Source organism: Arachis hypogaea, chromosome 12, assembly GCF_003086295.3.
Source record: "Arachis hypogaea cultivar Tifrunner chromosome 12, arahy.Tifrunner.gnm2.J5K5, whole genome shotgun sequence".
Taxonomy (NCBI): Eukaryota; Viridiplantae; Streptophyta; class Magnoliopsida; order Fabales; family Fabaceae; genus Arachis; species Arachis hypogaea.
In genome coordinates, this window is record NC_092047.1 from 19,619,774 (window position 1) to 19,636,906 (window position 17,133).

Sequence of the window (17,133 nt, forward strand, 5' to 3'; positions counted from 1 at the left end):
ATTGTTTGAAGGACGATTTTAAAACAAATTGAAACTTTCGGGACTATTTTGTAGCAAAAAAAAAGGCCGGGACGAAATAAATTTTTGGCCTCTACGTTAGGGACCAAAATCGTACTTAACTCTTAATAAAATGGTACCTAACAGATGTTATCGACAAAATAATTCCTGAACGATTTTTAAATTTGACAAAAGTGACCATCCATCGTTTAACTCTATTTTCATTGACCAAAAACACTGAGTTGGTAAAAAAAAAATTGATAAAAATTTTAATTTACCCTTTGTTCTACTGTCACTCTTTTTTTTTTTTGAATGAACCAATTTTTTTATCCATAATCACACGAAAATCCCAAAAACAAAGAGGTGAGGAAGAAGAAAAATGGAAGCAACGAGAATGCAACCATAAAAAAAATAGAAACAATGACAATCAAATATAATCAAAACAAAACACATTAAAGTAACAATAAAAAAGAAGAAAAAAAATGAAAACAGCACCGCAGACGAGAAGAAGAACACCACCACAACAAAGATGAGAAGAAGAAGAACATAAATACTAAATTCCAACCTCTAAGAACGTATTGTGATAGAAATAAAGAGAACCCCCAAGAAAAGCACGGAGTTACAACCCTTCTTTGGCGCTACTCGAAACCTCGCCATCAGCGGCGTCCATACCTACTTCCGAGTATCGCGATGACGATAGAGAATTTTTTGAGTTTCACTGTCACAGTAGGGTTCGATTTGCCGGTAAAGCCTTTGGAAAATTTCGCAGAGAATTGTTTAACCAAGTGTTTGAATTCGAAAAATGTAGCCAGATCCAAAGTCTTTGTCTCTTTCGTTTCTTATATGTAAAAAATTCATTCTTGTTATTGTTGGTAAAAAATAACACGATAATAAAGTTGTGTGGTGAAAAGTTAGAATGATAGAAGAATTGGGATAGGGTGAGAGGTTGGTGACCCTGGGAGTTAGGGGCAAGAGAGGATGGGATTAAGGTCTGTAAACAAAGGATTAATTAGAGATTTTATCAATTTTTTTTTTCAAATCAGCGTTTTCTGTTAATGAAAACGGAGTTAAATGATGGATATTTATTTTTATTAAATTTAAAAATCGTTCAGAGACCATATTATTGATAATATCTATTAGATACTATTTTATTAGCGACTGAATTTTTTAAATACCAAATTGATATTTATCTCTTATCTAAATTATTCTTTTAAATATGTTATTTAACCATTAAGAACAATTTAAATAATTTATCCTAAATTACGAGTTATTAAATTACTTTTAGTAGTTAAAATAGCATTGTCTTAAATATTTCATAAAATACTTATATAATAATCCTGAAAATTTTTTAAGTATATTAGTACATTAATATTTCAATAATTGTTATGATTGATCTTAATTATTTATTATATATATTTTTTATAAGTAAGATTCACGTTTAAAAATTAATGAAATATCAATATATCCGTGAAAATTCTCCGATATTCCTTTGCACAAAAGGAACCATGTGCCTATCCCAGTTTTGGATGCTACGCAGTTCCAAATCCAATGTCACAGCTTCCACTTTCTCTTCTCTTTGCAAGTTGCAACCTCTGAACTGAAACGAACTCTCAAGCCTCAACTGAGTCATAGGTACGTAATTGTGCTACTAGTACTATGCTGTGTTCTCTAATAATTATACAACGTTGTTTCTTTCTTTCTCTCCATATCCATGGCACCAGATTCCACCCTTTTCAACACCCCAGATCCATTTTCAACCTCTACTCAACGCCCTTTTTCTTACCCTTATCATTTTTTGTGTTTCATTTGCCACTTTCATTGCAAAAATCGAACCTTTTCACCATTTCAGTTATATATATATGTCTCTTTGCCTGTGGCACCCAAAATTTTGTTTCCACTGAAGTTTTGATTCTTTTAAACGTCCCCAACTGTCGGTGATTTCCTTTTTACCCTTATGCTTCCTTTTCATCATTTCAAAGTAATTTTAATATGCATTTATTCATATAGCTGGTTTTGACAGTGCCAGTTGAAATTTCTGCTCATCTTCCATGTTTGGAATATTACAAAAAAAAGAAAGATAGTTCAATACTTCAATTGTTGTTGATTTATTTATTAGATTTCGCTTTGATGCTCATTATTGCGGCTATAATTTTAAAAAATTAATTTATATCATTTTTTGTTTGGTGAGAGAATGTGAAGCAGGTCCTACAAAGAGGTGATATTGTCCTTTAACTGTTAAGTGATGGGTGGTGATGCTGTTTCATTTCTTCTTGTGTTTAATTTTTTATTTTTATTTTTTCAGTTTTCAGATCATGTTTCAAGGTGTTCTCAACTTCATCAAGTAGTTGGTTTGTGGAACAAGTTCATTTATTTGATTGTTGCCCTCCTGAACTCAGAAGTGAGTGAGTGCGGTGAGGAAAATTTGGGATGGTTGTTTAACTAAAATAGTTGCTTTTACTTTTGAATTATCTTTGTTCCTTTCAGTTGTATGCTAGTTGAAGTCATGGTGATAAGTGTGATTCTTATGTAGTGGCCAGAATGGCGAGAGGGCGAGCAGATGGGAGCCCGAGAAAACGGTTGGTCACGATTATGTTGGTTTTCGTGACTATTGGTGGTTTGATTTACTTGTATTCTCAGAATAGCAGCGAGTCTTCGGCTGTTAACAAATCTTTGAAACAATTTAGCTGGAAGGGGGATGGAGTTAATGATGAATCTTCATCCGGAACCAGTGTTGTACCAAAGACCATTCCAGTGAGTTATCTTGATCTGGACTTAACGGGACACAGTGTTTAGATTTCTGCTAGTCTCAAATGTTACTTTCCAATGTGAACATTCAAGTTATATTTACTGTTCTACTACATGTTTAAGGTCTGCGATGATCGTCTATCGGAACTCATTCCATGCCTAGACAGAAATCTCATATACCAAACAAGATTGAAGCTTGATTTGAATTTGATGGAGCATTATGAACGACATTGCCCAATGCCCGAGAGGCGTTATAATTGTTTGATTCCCCCTCCGCCAGGGTACAAGGTAACTGTCCTCTCTCTTGTTGTTTCTTCATAGATGGAACTAAGAAAGTACGAAATATTTAGAAGTTTTTATGTTCTTAGGCTTTAAGTGTCTTATATGGTTCTTGATGATTATAGATTCCAATTAAGTGGCCAAAAAGTAGAGATCAGGTATGGAAGGCAAATATACCTCATACCCATCTTGCAACTGAAAAATCTGACCAAAACTGGATGGTTGTAAAAGGCGAAAAGATTGTTTTTCCTGGTGGAGGAACTCACTTCCATCACGGTGCCGATAAATATATTGCATCAATTGCCAATGTAAGCTAGTTACTCCTGTTTGGGTTGGGACTAAAATAATCACAAAAGCTTAATTTATTCATCAAAAACATTATAACTTCTCCTTCATGACTGGTATTGCAGATGCTCAACTTCCCAGATAATAATATAAACAATAGAGGAAGGCTCCGCAATGTTTTTGATGTTGGCTGTGGTGTTGCAAGCTTTGGAGGATACCTACTTTCTTCTGATGTAATTGCAATGTCATTAGCACCAAACGATGTTCATGAAAATCAAATCCAGTTTGCTTTAGAGAGAGGAATTCCGGCATATCTTGGTGTTTTAGGAACTAAAAGACTACCGTACCCTAGTAGATCATTTGAACTTGCTCATTGTTCTCGTTGTAGAATTGATTGGCTTCAAAGGGACGGTATTCTTCTTCTTGAGCTGGATAGACTGCTTCGACCAGGAGGCTACTTCGCCTACTCATCTCCTGAAGCTTATGCTCAAGATGAAGAGGATAAGAGAATTTGGAAAGAAATGAGTGCTCTTGTGGAGCGGATGTGTTGGAAAATAGCTGCCAAGAAGAACCAAACTGTTATATGGGTGAAGCCACTTACAAACGATTGCTACTTAAGAAGAGAGCCTGATACTCGGCCACCGCTTTGCAAATCCAATGATGATCCTGATGCTGTTTGGGGAGTTAATATGGAAGCTTGCATCACACGTTACTCTGATCGTAAGTGATAACCTCGCTCTTCCTTACAATAATTTTTCTGATATATAAAAAAATGTCGAGGGCATAGGATAAAACTCATTAGAATGTTCCGAAACCATACATTACATTGCTCTAAAAACGCTAATCTGAAAGATGAAACAAACAACTGCAGCTTTTTTTGTTTTTTTTTTTTTTTTCGGGATAAAAAACAACTGCAGCAAATTTCTGCCTTGTGATCATACGGTTTCTTACAAGAGTGATGAAGAGTTGATTATGTAAATAAGTAGCTTTTTTATTTTTTAGATAGATGCTTCATCTCTCTGTTTATATCTATTAATGTTGCATGGTTTGGTTTTGTTCCAGTAGCAATTTCTCATGTTAATTCATGAATCTTAAAAGTTGAAAATTCAATGTCAATAACTACATATCCTGCTGGTTTCATCAGAAATGCACAAAGCAAGAGGAAGCGGTTTGGCTCCTTGGCCGGCACGATTGACTACCCCTCCTCCTCGTCTTGCGGACTTCAATTATTCTGCCGATTTTTTTAACAAGGACATGGTAATTCAATATATATATCCTTTTCCCCCTTTTAATTTCTTCAATAATGTTTAGTGTGATTTCTTAAATTTTACCTACACTAAAGATAATAAAAATATCAGATAAAATATTTGAGAGGGTGGAGAAGGACCCGTTGGAAACTATTAACATACCGAAAATACAGAGAGATATAACTGAGATAAGATCAAATTTATTTGAGATGATTGCATCGCAATCCTGGTGACTGTTGAAGTGTCATTTTCTATCAGATCTTTTTTCCATAATTGAATTGAATACATGATTAGCTTGATAGTATATCTGATTATCTATACTCTCGGGGCATTGGCACAAAAGCAAAGACATGTATATAAGCGTCAAGTTTATGAAAGGACTAATTTTGTGCAGGAAGTTTGGCAACAACGAGTCAATGATTATTGGACCATGCTTGGCAATAAAATTAAGCCTGACACGATCCGGAATGTGATGGACATGAAGGCAAAGTTAGGTTCATTTGCTGCTGCTTTGAAGGACAAAGATGTTTGGGTTATGAATGTGGTGCCAGAAAATGGGCCAAACACACTGAAGATAATATACGACAGAGGACTGTTGGGAACGGTTCACAACTGGTATGACTCATCTTTGTAAAAGGAATGTTCTTCACTAGGCTACATATAATAGCAATTCCTGCCAGTTCTAACTAATTTTGATTTTTGTTTCTTTTTAGTATTCTATTTTGAGCCATTATTACTTTTTTTTAAAAATTTAAAGATTTGACTAGAGATGTTTACATTGGGATTTTGTGGTGTCGTATGATTCAGATAGACTGGATGAGTGGTCGGTCTCACTAGGTTAGATATGGTTAGGAAATGATTGCATCACAAATCGAGTAAGGGTAGTGTTGGTTATAGAGATGGTAGAATCTTGTCACAAGTGGTATGGATATGTTTGGAGAAGGTCTATCAAGGCTCGAGTTAGAAGAGTGGATCGAGTGTAGTATTATTACTAGTGGTAGAAAGAGACCTAATAAAACTTTAGAGAAAATTACTAAGATTCAATATAAATTGTCTAAATACAAATATGATTTTTGATAGGGCATTGTGGTGTCTTTTGATCTATATCGCAAACTCCGCCTAGGGGACAATGCTAGTGCTATCCGATTCACGAACAGCGAAGCAGAGGTTGGATGTTGGGGTTATTGACAAACAAAAAGCAAGTTACCAACTCAAAATACTGATTTCCTATTAATATTAGACTCAAAGGCTTAAATTAAGCATGGTAGTTTTCCAATTAACCTAAATGCTTTGTTGCTTTTGCAGTGCTATTTTGTGACCTTGTTTTGCTGTCAATGTGACAGGTGCGAAGCATTTTCGACCTACCCTCGTACATATGACCTACTCCATGCGTCAACTATATTTTCTGATATCATTGAGAAGGAATGCAGTCCGGAAGATTTACTAATTGAGATGGATAGAATCCTCCGGCCGAAGGGTTTCATCATCGTCCACGATAAGCGGTCAGTGGTGCTGGCAATAAAGAAATTCTTGCCGGCGTTGCACTGGGAGAAAGTGGCCATATCTGGTGAGGATGACGATGCGATATTGATCATTCAAAAGAAGATTTGGTTGACAAGTGAGAGCATCAGGGTTTCAGAATAGTGACATATAGTCATATACTACTATCAATGAAGATGGACGGCAATCTTGTTCTTTCACTTGGAAGTGTAAAATGGAAGCAATACTGAGTGCAAAGATGGCTTATAGCTCTTTTTTCCCTATGCTTTAGGTGTGTTCTTTTTCCCTCCTTTATATGTTATTGGGTTATTCTTATTCTCGTGAGTAGCTTGAGTTGTAATGAAAGCTCAACCAAATCATGGTCCTTGAATTTTTGCATGCGAACATTGTAACCATGATGTCATTATTGAGGAAATTAGAGGAATCTGGGTAATTATACTGTTTCGAAACTAATTTGAACAAAGTACAGGATATATTAACAATGTTTACATGGATTACCATTTAGGTTTTTATTTTGTGGAGAGATGGTGTAAAAGTATTATTATATCCATTTATGCATTAACTATTAGTGTTTCATGTTGTCTCAATTTTCAACTTTTCTTTTTATCCAAAAAATTTCACAAAAAAAAAATTGTGTAATACTGTTAATACATTTAAACTAAACTAGTATTTGACCAAAAAAAAAAAAAAAAAAAACACTAAACTAGTACGGGATTATTTCACTTTATTATTAATTTATTTGAGATTTTCTTTTTATTGAAGCTATGTCGAATATTGACATTTATTTTACAACAATGTCTAGTCCCGCTAGGTGGGGTTGACTACATAAATTAAACGACGTCATTGAACTCTATCATGTATCATGTCCACAGAGAGATCGTTTATATGTAGATTTTGTTTGATCATTTCATGGATGGTCTTCATAGGTCTTCCTCTACTTTTCATCCCTTGTCTATCTTCTATCTCATCCACTCTCCTGACTGGGTGTTCTGTCGGTCTTCTTTTCACATATCCAAACTATTTGAGACGCGATTCTACCATCTTTTCTACAATAGGTGCTACTCCAACTCTCTTTCTTATATTTTCTTTATCCAATTGCGTATGACTATTCATCCATCTCAACATCTTCACCTTTGCTACACTTAACTTATGTTCGTGCTCTCTTTTGGCTGCCAAACACTCTATACCATAAAGCATAGCCAGTCTGATACCAATGCGATAGAATTTACCTTTTAAGTTTTAAAGGCATTTGTCATATAAAATCAGACGTACTCCGCCATTTTGACCAACCTGCTTAGATTCTATGATTTACATCATGTTCAATCTCTCTATTATCCTGTATGATGCACCCAAGATACTTAAAACTTTTAACTTTTCGTGGATGTTTTCTCCAATCTTCACCTTTGTATTAGGGTTTCCCCTTCGACGGCCGAACTTACATTCTATACATTCTGTCTTGCTACGACTTATGCGCAGACCATACACTTCTAGAGCTTCTCTATATAAATTCAACTTCTTATTTAGATCTTCTCTTGACTTTCCAATATAAGGATGATATCATTGATAAAAAACATGCACCATGACACAGACTCTTGGATATGCTCTGTGAATACTTTCAAAACTAATGTGAAAAGATATGGACTTAAGAATGATCCTTTGTGTAATCCTATACCAATAGAAAATCCATCAATCACACCATCTTGAGTTTTCATACTAGTTGTAGTCCTATCATTCATGTCTTTAATTGCACGAATATATACGATCATTACTCTCTTCCTTTCCAGAACTTTTCATAAAACCTCCCTTGGCACCTTATCGTACGCTTTTTCCAAATCAATAAACAATATAGATCCCTTTTATTATTACGACACTTCTCCATCATCCTTCATCCAAAATAAAAATATACCTTGCATTAAAATTTATTATAATAATAAAATTAGAAAAGTTATATATAGAATAAAAACTTTTGAAGCAAGATATTTTATTTTTTGGTGTCTGATGCAAGATAGTTTTGGTTAATGCACTACATCTCCTTTTTGGGTTTGAATGTTTAGTTTAAAGATATAAAGATTTCATTATAGATAAAAGCTTTATTATTTACCGATCACAGAAACATTAAGAACCCAAAAACGGAAAAAAAAAATATAAAGAAACATTAAGAACATCCATCAATATTCGCAGAGGCTTCGTGTTATCTTGTTTTCTATCAAAATAATCATTATGTTTGAAGTTAGAACCTACTCAACTTTTAGTTATAATTCATTTTCAAGTTTATATATCTAAATGTTGCATACTGCGCCCACAAAATGCTAGGAAAAACGTGTTCACACTTCACACCAACAGATCAAACACTAACCTCTAATCCATTAGCTAAAACTCGAGACGTTATTATCATATATTTCGTGATTTTTGGAGGAACCAAGTTTTACTCTTTAACCTACTGCTTCCTGCATTTCTTCCCAACAAATCACACCCTAAAACATCAACAGTCCTCTCAAATTCAAATTGAATCTTAGCTTACCATGATACTGAGGCCATATAGCATATGTTAAAATCAGGTGATTGATTCAAGGATAAAACTTTATGACCATAAAATTTTAGCACTTGTCTCTAAATTGAGCTCTCTAAATTTGTTATTAACTAGTACAACAAGGGTCCTACAAAATTGGATCAGTTAAAAAAATTCCTTAAAGTGAAAAACTCAAGTTATCTAATCATCGCTTTATATAATAGACATTACTTGCTTCACTCATGCAGATTTCAACTTGGTTGATGTCGAAGCAAGATAGGAGAGAATCCGGTGCCCGGAAAACATCAAGAAAGCTCCCAAAAAGCCAAGTGTTTTGAGAGTAGTGAACAGGTCCAGCTGCAACATCAGCAAAAGTAACTAGAGATAAGCACTTCAAAGGAGAAATAGAAATAAACAGACAGTAATAGTATTCCCCTTTCGGATAAGAAGGGGAATGAAAACGAACACTTCCAGTGCAACTATCCACCACTTGTTCAGGTGATTTATGTATTTGATTTTGCTTCTGCTGAACTGATTCTAAGTAGAATTAGTTCTGACTGAATTTAGTTCGAATTGATGTTTGACGTAATGTGATTTATGTTTGTAGACACTCCAAATGTGATTTAGATGTAAAATGTTTTCACTTCTCCCAAAAACAATTCCAGAGGAAAGAATTGAGCGAGTTAGAAATCAAATGATAAAAAATTAAAAAAATTACGCAAAATCAATTTTACCTCCTCCCCAAAATCAGTTTTAATAATGTTCAAAGGAGATAATGCTTCTGATTGATGCATTAGTTACTTCTGGTCTACAGGAACCAATAAACATCAATTCATAATGCTACACTAGTGAAGAGTGAACATACCTTCAACCAGAAAAGTACATAAAGCAACAGCACTGCGGCAATACTGAGTTGGAACAGCATGGCAAATGCAGCAGGTACTGTTGAACTGGGGAAATTCTTCAGGTTCACCCCCAAACGTAATAACTGTAGATGAGATAAGAGGGAGTGATGACCACGACAGATCAAATCAACTGAAAATAAAGCAGCCATCTGCTGCTACTACAACTACCAAGTCTTTTGTCAATAAAAGGTATCCGTTTTACATTTCCCCACCCACTAAAAATGAAATCACTGTCCTATCATAAACCATGTCTACAAATAAGCCAATTAAGACTAAGTCATTCATTATGGTCTCCCTTTAACCATTGTCTTGATATCAATCTGATCCATTCTGAAGTTTCTACAAGTCTTCTCTTTACATGAACAAATCACTTGAGATGAATTCTATTATTTTGTCTGCAATGCATGAGAGCATGTCACCTAACTTCTCTCTAAAGCAAACGTTCTCAACTTATTTTATCTGGTGCGTCTACTTATCAAGCATAACATTCTCATCCTAAGCATATGTTAAGTTCATAAAAATAAACAAAATGGCTACACAAACACACTGCATTATTCACTTTCCATTTGTGTTACTTTTCCCATTTTTTTTCTACACCGCTGCCTTCTCTTAAAAAGAGGCATGAGGACAAATATATTTATGCCACCCAAGTACCAAAATAAGACTTACCCCAATTAAAAAGCCAAGGAATGGCAAAAGGATCAAACCCAAGAAAGTAATAGAGAGATTCTGAGGTGGTCGCTTTTCAGGGGTCCTGAATAAGTGAGTTATCTCTGTTTTGGGCCCATATCTTGAGTACGGGTCAACTGGGGGTGCAGGAGGTTGGGCTGCCTTCTCAGGTGCTTCCGGAAGATCTAATTTGACATGGCCAAGCAACCGTATGAAAGAGTTTTCCTGAAATAAAGTAGTTTTCACTTGGATATCCTTACTGTTTCTAAGGACAAGATAGGAAATTGAAATTAAAAGGAGGTTTTGCGAGATACCATGGCAGCATCACCAACAGTCAGCTCAATATCATATTTGCCTGAGAGATAGAACAGTTTCTCCACCAGGCCAAGAAAATCCTACAAGCCAAAACAACAATGTAAGCAAAACAAGAACAAACAAAGAATATGAGATACAAGACTTTCCGGCATTCACAAAATTATAATGGCAAAGAAAGATGTTTATATAAGCACCTCTGTTAGAGATAGCAAAAAAGCAGTTAGGGAAGGTCAGCAGTTCTAATGTAGCAATATAAGGTTACAGTTGCCTTACAAGTGGTAAAATTTGTGCAATATAATGTAGCAAGATAACTTCTCTATTCAATTAATCTCTCAATTTATATATCCAGAGAGATATAAACTATGCAGAATTGCACGATTTAATAAGCTTAACAAGTACTCCAACCAAGATATACTTACCAGAGTGATCTCAAACTTCTTGCCAACATTTCCAATCACAAAGACGTGTTCTACCTTTATCTCATGCCTAAACTTCAAAATTGCCTGCAGCACAACAAAATCCTCAATATACAGGCCACAGAAATGACATTCAAAAGGTCTATGCAGCAGCGGCATACCTGATGTGGCTTAAAAACATGACCGTGAGGAGTTGCCAATTGGAAAGAAAACCGCAACTTCTGCAGATGGTTAGCTGAAAATGAAACAACATCATTTCCGGCAAGATCTAGCCTGCACCAGTAAATGGAATTTGGAAAATGAAAAAAAGTCATCAAAGTAAGAGCTACAAACAGAATATGGTACAAAGATATAACCTAAATTTTACAGGACAGAGTCACAAGAAAATGACGACATACTAATCTGCAATCAGAAGTATCCTAACTATGATGATGGAAACCTACGCTTTTTTTGTCTGGACACTTCCAAGGTCACCCAGAACTCCGATTTCTGCATTGCTGACTGCAATAATTCCAGTAACATATATAGGCATGTGAATTTGGCCGCCGGTAGCATAAACTTGTTTACTGTGAGTGTCATGAAGCACAATCTACAAACACATGTAACATAATATGATTGAAAGGAAAACACAAATATATCTTGATGCAAGTATGCAACAGAAGGGGAATAAAACCTACACTAAATAAACAGGAATACCTCAAAAACAAACACATATGTTCCCACATCCACATTATTTGTGAAACCATCCAAGACATGAAGTCCACTTCTTTTGTCATACTGGAGTTCCTGCATCATGGAAAAATGACAATGCCATAGATAAGAGAGAATCCAGGGAAACTAAATAATAGTGCTATAATTATATATTCTATCAAGCCTCACCCCTCAAAATAAGTCCTTTGACTCATCACTCACCTTGCTCTCAATAATACTTGAATCTTTTGCACCAGAACTGAAAGCTCGGACAAGCTTAACTACTAGAGGTGGTGCGGCTGAACCAAGTGCTGTACTCACACGAACCTGATCAGTTTTGTAATTTGTAATAAATGTCATATTTTCTCAACAGTAAATAAGTAGAAACACCGCTTATTCACAAATCTATGGAGAACATAAGTGAAGAGTAAAATTGTATAGCTGAGTGAAATAGATGCTGCATGCAGAATTGGATATGTATAAGGATGAGGTATTGATATGATGTAGCATGGCATGCAGATGAATCAACTAGCAATGATTGTAGGTAATGCAACTAGTGTTCAAGGTATAGAGTGTTACTTTTCCTTAAGATAAAAACAAAAATAAAAATATATGGAATATATGGGCTAATAAGAATAACAAGAATTATTCGTGATAAATGAAGAGAAACCAATTTTATAAATTGCAATTGAATTTTTAAAGAGGTTTGACTCATCAACAAGAAGATTAGAAACCCATAGGGTTACCAAGTCAATGGATATTTTCCACTTTTTTTTTGTTGAACAAAGAATACCAAATATCATGAGAAGGCATTGAGATAGAAACCTAATGTCCAGTGCCTTAATAGGGCAAGGACCAAAATCCAAAATACGGACCAATATCATATGGGAAAATTTGCAAGGACCAAGACCTTAATAAAGTAAAACTATAGCTAAACAAAGATTTTAAATACTTTAATTAGCTACATACCTTAAGTTGGCCTTTCGTGGTTAATGAATAGACCGTTTCAGGAAGTGACAATATCAATGGGATGGTAACCCTACAACAAGATAAGTCAAGAGTTACATTGGCTGAGAAGAACAAGAAACAGAAGGAAAAGAAATATTGCTGTAAAACAAATTTAAACAATAGATTGACTTGTATAGGCACTTGCCTTTTGCTCTCCAGAAAAGCTAACGATTCAACTTGATTGAAGAAGTCCTTAGCATCTCCTGGGACTCCAATGCCCAAGAGAAACTTTGCTAAACCCAATGTTTTATCCCCTGGAAGCTGCTAAATGCAAAGGCAAAATATAAAAGTTATATTTTCCCAAACTTTTTTCTTTAAAAAAAATGGACAGTAATCACATATACTCTACATACATTTATTTCTCCAGAAACTGCAGCAGCAAATGCAGTAACCCCTCGAACAACTGAAGAGGTCGTGGAAAGGGAATCCTGATGCTCATGCCCACCAACAGTTTCCCCATCAAAATAGAAGCTTCCATCATCTGTAAATTTATAATATGTTTGTATAAGTTCAACATGCAAAATATTAGACATAAAGAATGGCAGGACCAATTAAATTATGCATGTGCACGTGTGTTTGTCAAGCATATCAAGTCAGATTAATAGTTAATTGTAATAATGCAAAGTAATTTTGACCAATGGATATTTTACATTAATGGGTCAAAAATAAAGTATAAAGCCATTTGACATTTTCGAGTGATCATATGTCCTTTATTTTAATGTTGGACATCCATATGTAGTCTAATGACCAATATTTGCTCCTCTCATCTAAAAGTACAAGAATCTTCAAGGAAATTATTCACTTTGATGCTAAATGGCACCTTTCAGAAACGAGTGAACTAAAACAAACATCCAACAATCTCACCCCTAATCAAATGGACTCTCAAAATTCAAGAATTCTGAAGATGCATCTAACCTCGGGCTACTTAGATCAGAAACGTTGGGCATTAAGTATATTAAAAATTGTAATGTCCCATTACATGCCAACTAAAGAGAATTACATAGTTATAAAATAAATATTAAAACTTCTCACTTTGAATGAGGTAAAAGAAGCAGCCATGCATACCATTTTTCTCAATGCTGTCAAAAAGCTTCAGTATATCATGTTTTACAGTATTGACCTGCCAATACGGAACTAGTATAAGATATTAATAGATGTGACAGGACAGATTCTGTTACCAAGATGTAACAACATGTAGGAAAGTTACTTCTCTAATCTCTAAAATATATAAAGGGGATTCTACTATATATAATGGGGATTGGGAGAGGTTTGATGCACAATTTTTTACCGCCCAAAAATGCTCTTCATCCTATATATGCATAAAATACTTTCGGTTATTTTTAAAATTTGAACCAAAGACCTCTTAATTGAAGTGTAATGTACTTACCATCTTGAGTAACCTCACATTTATGATTTTTACACACATTTAATAAAAAAAAGGTGGATTAATAGGCACGAAAGGTTCCTATTATACATAAAGGGCTAAAGAGATACTAAGAGAAATGTAACACTCATAAATTTACTTCATATCACCATGTACTGCATGACATACTATTTCTAGTGCAATTAATTTTATCTAAATAAATTTCTAGACAATTTGTTAAAATTATTCAATTAAACAACTAGCTAGGATCCAACTTTACCTTAGACTGGTCAATTTCAGATGATGCTAGTGAAATCACTCCAGCAAGGGCTTCAAATGCTAATCCTGCAAGATACACACAAGAAGTTGTCAGTAAATATAAAGTTCAGCAATTAAAATAATTCAAGGGAAGGCACAAGTCAAATGCTAGCTCTGACATGGAAAATATTAGGCATATGAAAGATAAATAATAATATATCAAAACATTTTTCCATGAATTACCAGCAGCATAGGCACTGGATTCCGTTTTGTCAGAACTGTAGCGCCATTTTCCATCACTTTGGCTTTGAGCCTGCCAATGATGAGGAGTAAGGGCATGACATCAAAAGCACACAAGAAAGTATTTATCAAGGAAGTATCCTTCAATAGTAGAACTCGCAGCAATCTTATTTAACACAACTAAAATAACAGAAGGAACCTTGATTGACTGAAAAGTTCCCGTGGCATCAGCAAGAAGAACATCAACATTTGAATCCTGATCCTGCAAAGGAGATCAAAAGAAGGTAAGGACCACAGGAAATGAAAAAAGAATACTAAAGTGTCCAAAACTTAAACTAACACATCATGAAAGAAGATTTGGCATATTTAAAAAATTGAATTATCAACTATAATGGTAAAATTCCAAGGAAATAAGCTTCATGAATAAAAACATAAAAACATGTTTAACATAGTCCTTTGGGTTTGCTGCGTAAAGTAGAGGCCAAAAAATTACCTTTATGAGAACCAAACCTCCTATTGAGTAGTATAGGTCAGGCAAAGGACTTGCATCGCTGATAGAAGCCTTGAGTCTTGAAGCAATACCCTTTACAATATAAATGAATTACATTAGTTTCCATACTTAAAATTATTATCTGACAAATTTTTTCCACCCTCTCAACATGGTTAACAATATACAAATTTCTAGTTAATCACCTAATGTTATGATCAGAGCAACAATAAATGATGTGTATTTTGCAGTTAAATAAGCCGATAATAATTGCACACCACATTAAGTGGGACATTTCAAATTTGTATCATATTTAGGTTTGAAAATAACAGTATTGTTTTCGAACATCCTATTTAGAAACAAGCAACAACTGCAGTCAAATAATAGTTAATAAAAACAAATTTAAATATAAGTACCTCGAAAACCTCCCCATTAACCTTGCATTTCAATATGCCATTAACTTTCAAAGCATAGAACAAATCCTTAAGAGACGATGACAACGAACTCAGATTTTCCAACACCACCTTACATGTGTCCGTGCTCACACGGTGCTTCTCTTCAATCCCTAGAATCTCAAAAACCCTGAGAGCCTCATACGCATCCTGCAAACTGATGAAAACAGAACACAGTATTCAATCAGTTGAGTCAAGACCATTTCCAACATAGCATACAAATCTAACAATAGTAAAGAAACAAGCAGCATTTGCACAGATCAGAATCAAACAGAAAAAATAATGCATTTAATGGAATCACAACGCAAACTGATCTCTACGCACAACAAACACAATCTCAACATCACATTCAGCATATTAACTCTAATCTTATCGTTTTAAGAAACTGCAAATTGCAGCAGCAATATTGTCATGAATGCCATCTCCCAACAACAATTGTGGCGACGTCAACAGCATTTTTTTAAAAAGAAACATTTTTTCTGCAAATCGCAACAACAGTAATTCTTTACGAGAATGAGCTACGAGAGGGTTTAATTAGGGTTTCTCTTGGTTTTAACCTGGGAAACGATCCGTGAGAAGGGGCGAAGAGGTTCAATGCGGCGGATCGGTGATGATCGGAGATCGGTTGGGGAATAGTGGTGGTGGCGGTAATGGCGGCGAAGATCGAGAGAGCTAGAACGAGGACGAGAAGAAACGGTGACGGTGCGCGAACGAAGGCCATTCCTGCAGAATATGAATTAATAATTTTGTTGAGCGATGAAATCAGTGGTGAAGTATTGCATTTTGAGAAATGATGGAAGTGGATCAGAAGAATGAAGAAGAATAAGAGAATGGAGCATACGAGAGAGAGAGAAAGAGAGAAGAGAAGAGAAGAGAGTGAGATGGGTCAGCGCCGAGGAGTGCTCCCACTTAGCAGCGACGACTTACACTACTGAATTCTGAATACTGATGAAGTGATGATGTATTGGAGTAGTGCTAGGGAGCTAATGGTCTAAGTGTACAATGTGTACAATGGACTAAATTTTTGGTTTATGAATATCCGGCAGGGATAATAAACATCTCATGTTATAAAAAGCTAATTTTGAGTTTACCAAGGTTCGAACTCTTGATCTTTTGGATCTGGAATTCTAATATTATGTCCTAAAACTACTCGTCCCAAAAGCATAACCTGACAAGACAATGTAACACTAATAATCATATCTCTACTACTTTCTAAATCTTCATTGGCTCCCTATACTTTCTCGATGTGTTGTTAACTGGTTCGGTTTCTCACCGGTTCGTGTAGATAGAGCCAATCAGCCAACAGTCCAACACCCAATTCGGTTCCTAGATACTCTAAACTTATGAAATTTAATATTTTTATTTTTAAAATTATGAATTTGATAAAATAATTAAAATTTAATTACTTTGTTGATCTCTATAATTTTATCAAATTTGTAATTAGGTCAAGTAAAAAAAAATTTACAATTAGGTCTTTATGTTTTTTGTTTTTTTTTTCAATTGGGTTCTTATGCTATTTTTAATGTTGTAATTATGTCATTTTTACGTCAAAAATATTAAAATTAATAGAATATTTTTTTTAAAAAATGTGATCAAAGATTTAATTAGGTTTTTAATTATAGATATCTTCAATTTGTATAAAAATATTTAGTTAATTCTAATATTTTTATATTAGGAAAGGTCTAATTATAAAATTAAAAGCAATGTAGGGACCTAATTAAAAAAAAGTATATGAATCTAATTAAAAATTTGGTAAAACTGTAAGGAC

The 17,133-nt window shown here is 34.6% G+C and overlaps 2 protein-coding genes and 1 long non-coding RNA gene across 16 annotated transcripts; 2 read left to right on the top strand and 1 right to left on the bottom strand.

The window, feature by feature from the left end:
• Window positions 1-1,107: 1,107 nt before the first annotated feature.
• Window positions 1,108-6,574, top strand: LOC112727069 (probable methyltransferase PMT3). 12 transcript variants are annotated; one of them, XR_011868356.1, is made up of 10 exons: window positions 1,108-1,629; window positions 2,300-2,408; window positions 2,528-2,748; window positions 2,866-3,030; window positions 3,147-3,329; window positions 3,432-4,026; window positions 4,451-4,563; window positions 4,948-5,168; window positions 5,634-5,817; window positions 5,897-6,574. XR_011868356.1 is itself a non-coding variant. In XM_072208966.1 (9 exons), exons 3-9 carry the CDS (start codon window positions 2,536-2,538, stop codon window positions 6,195-6,197), a joined length of 1,791 nt encoding a protein of 596 aa, XP_072065067.1. In that variant the 5' UTR covers window positions 1,108-1,629; window positions 2,300-2,408; window positions 2,528-2,535; the 3' UTR covers window positions 6,198-6,574. The 12 variants fall into 12 exon arrangements, 4 of the variants coding, with proteins under 4 accessions (XP_072065067.1, XP_072065069.1, XP_072065068.1 ...); XR_011868355.1 differs by having other exon boundaries at window positions 5,634-5,751; XR_011868360.1 differs by having other exon boundaries at window positions 1,438-1,629; window positions 2,300-2,345; window positions 2,482-2,748.
• A 2,041-nt stretch (window positions 6,575-8,615) lies between these two features.
• LOC112727071 (dolichyl-diphosphooligosaccharide--protein glycosyltransferase subunit 2) lies at window positions 8,616-16,340 on the bottom strand. 3 transcript variants are annotated; one of them, XM_025776680.3, is made up of 20 exons: window positions 16,207-16,340; window positions 15,923-16,088; window positions 15,330-15,522; window positions 14,920-15,009; window positions 14,626-14,688; window positions 14,430-14,499; window positions 14,209-14,273; window positions 13,631-13,685; window positions 12,919-13,046; window positions 12,711-12,826; window positions 12,527-12,596; window positions 11,780-11,884; window positions 11,564-11,653; window positions 11,311-11,456; window positions 11,029-11,140; window positions 10,871-10,954; window positions 10,451-10,531; window positions 10,137-10,361; window positions 9,428-9,550; window positions 8,616-8,919 (listed from the first exon to the last, which is right to left on the bottom strand). In XM_025776680.3, exons 2-20 carry the CDS (start codon window positions 16,084-16,086, stop codon window positions 8,803-8,805), a joined length of 2,097 nt encoding a protein of 698 aa, XP_025632465.1. In that variant the 5' UTR covers window positions 16,087-16,088; window positions 16,207-16,340; the 3' UTR covers window positions 8,616-8,802. The 3 variants fall into 3 exon arrangements, with proteins under 3 accessions (XP_025632465.1, XP_025632463.1, XP_025632464.1); XM_025776678.3 differs by having other exon boundaries at window positions 12,711-12,829; XM_025776679.2 differs by lacking the exon at window positions 16,207-16,340 and having other exon boundaries at window positions 12,711-12,829; window positions 15,923-16,200.
• LOC140176999 (uncharacterized) lies at window positions 8,811-9,834 on the top strand. Its single transcript, XR_011868361.1, has 2 exons — window positions 8,811-9,060; window positions 9,377-9,834. It is a non-coding gene; the product is annotated as an uncharacterized lncRNA (long non-coding RNA).
• Window positions 16,341-17,133: the final 793 nt, after the last annotated feature.

What these genes read in the sequence shown, in the direction of transcription:
- LOC112727069 (XM_072208967.1), top strand. An exon ending in CCCCTCCGCCAGGGTACAAG is followed by an intron (nt 3,031 to 3,146) that starts GTAACTGTCCTC and finishes TGATGATTATAG; the next exon opens with ATTCCAATTAAGTGGCCAAA. An exon ending in TTGGGAACGGTTCACAACTG is followed by an intron (nt 5,169 to 5,896) that starts GTATGACTCATC and finishes TCAATGTGACAG; the next exon opens with GTGCGAAGCATTTTCGACCT.
- LOC112727071 (XM_025776678.3), bottom strand. Translation starts at nt 16,086, where the DNA reads ATGGCCTTCGTTCGCGCACCGTCACCGTTTCTTCTCGTCCTCGTTCTA. An exon ending in TCTCACGGATCGTTTCCCAG is followed by an intron (nt 15,523 to 15,922) that starts GTTAAAACCAAG and finishes TGTTTTCATCAG; the next exon opens with TTTGCAGGATGCGTATGAGG. An exon ending in CATATGTGTTTGTTTTTGAG is followed by an intron (nt 11,457 to 11,563) that starts GTATTCCTGTTT and finishes ATGTGTTTGTAG; the next exon opens with ATTGTGCTTCATGACACTCA.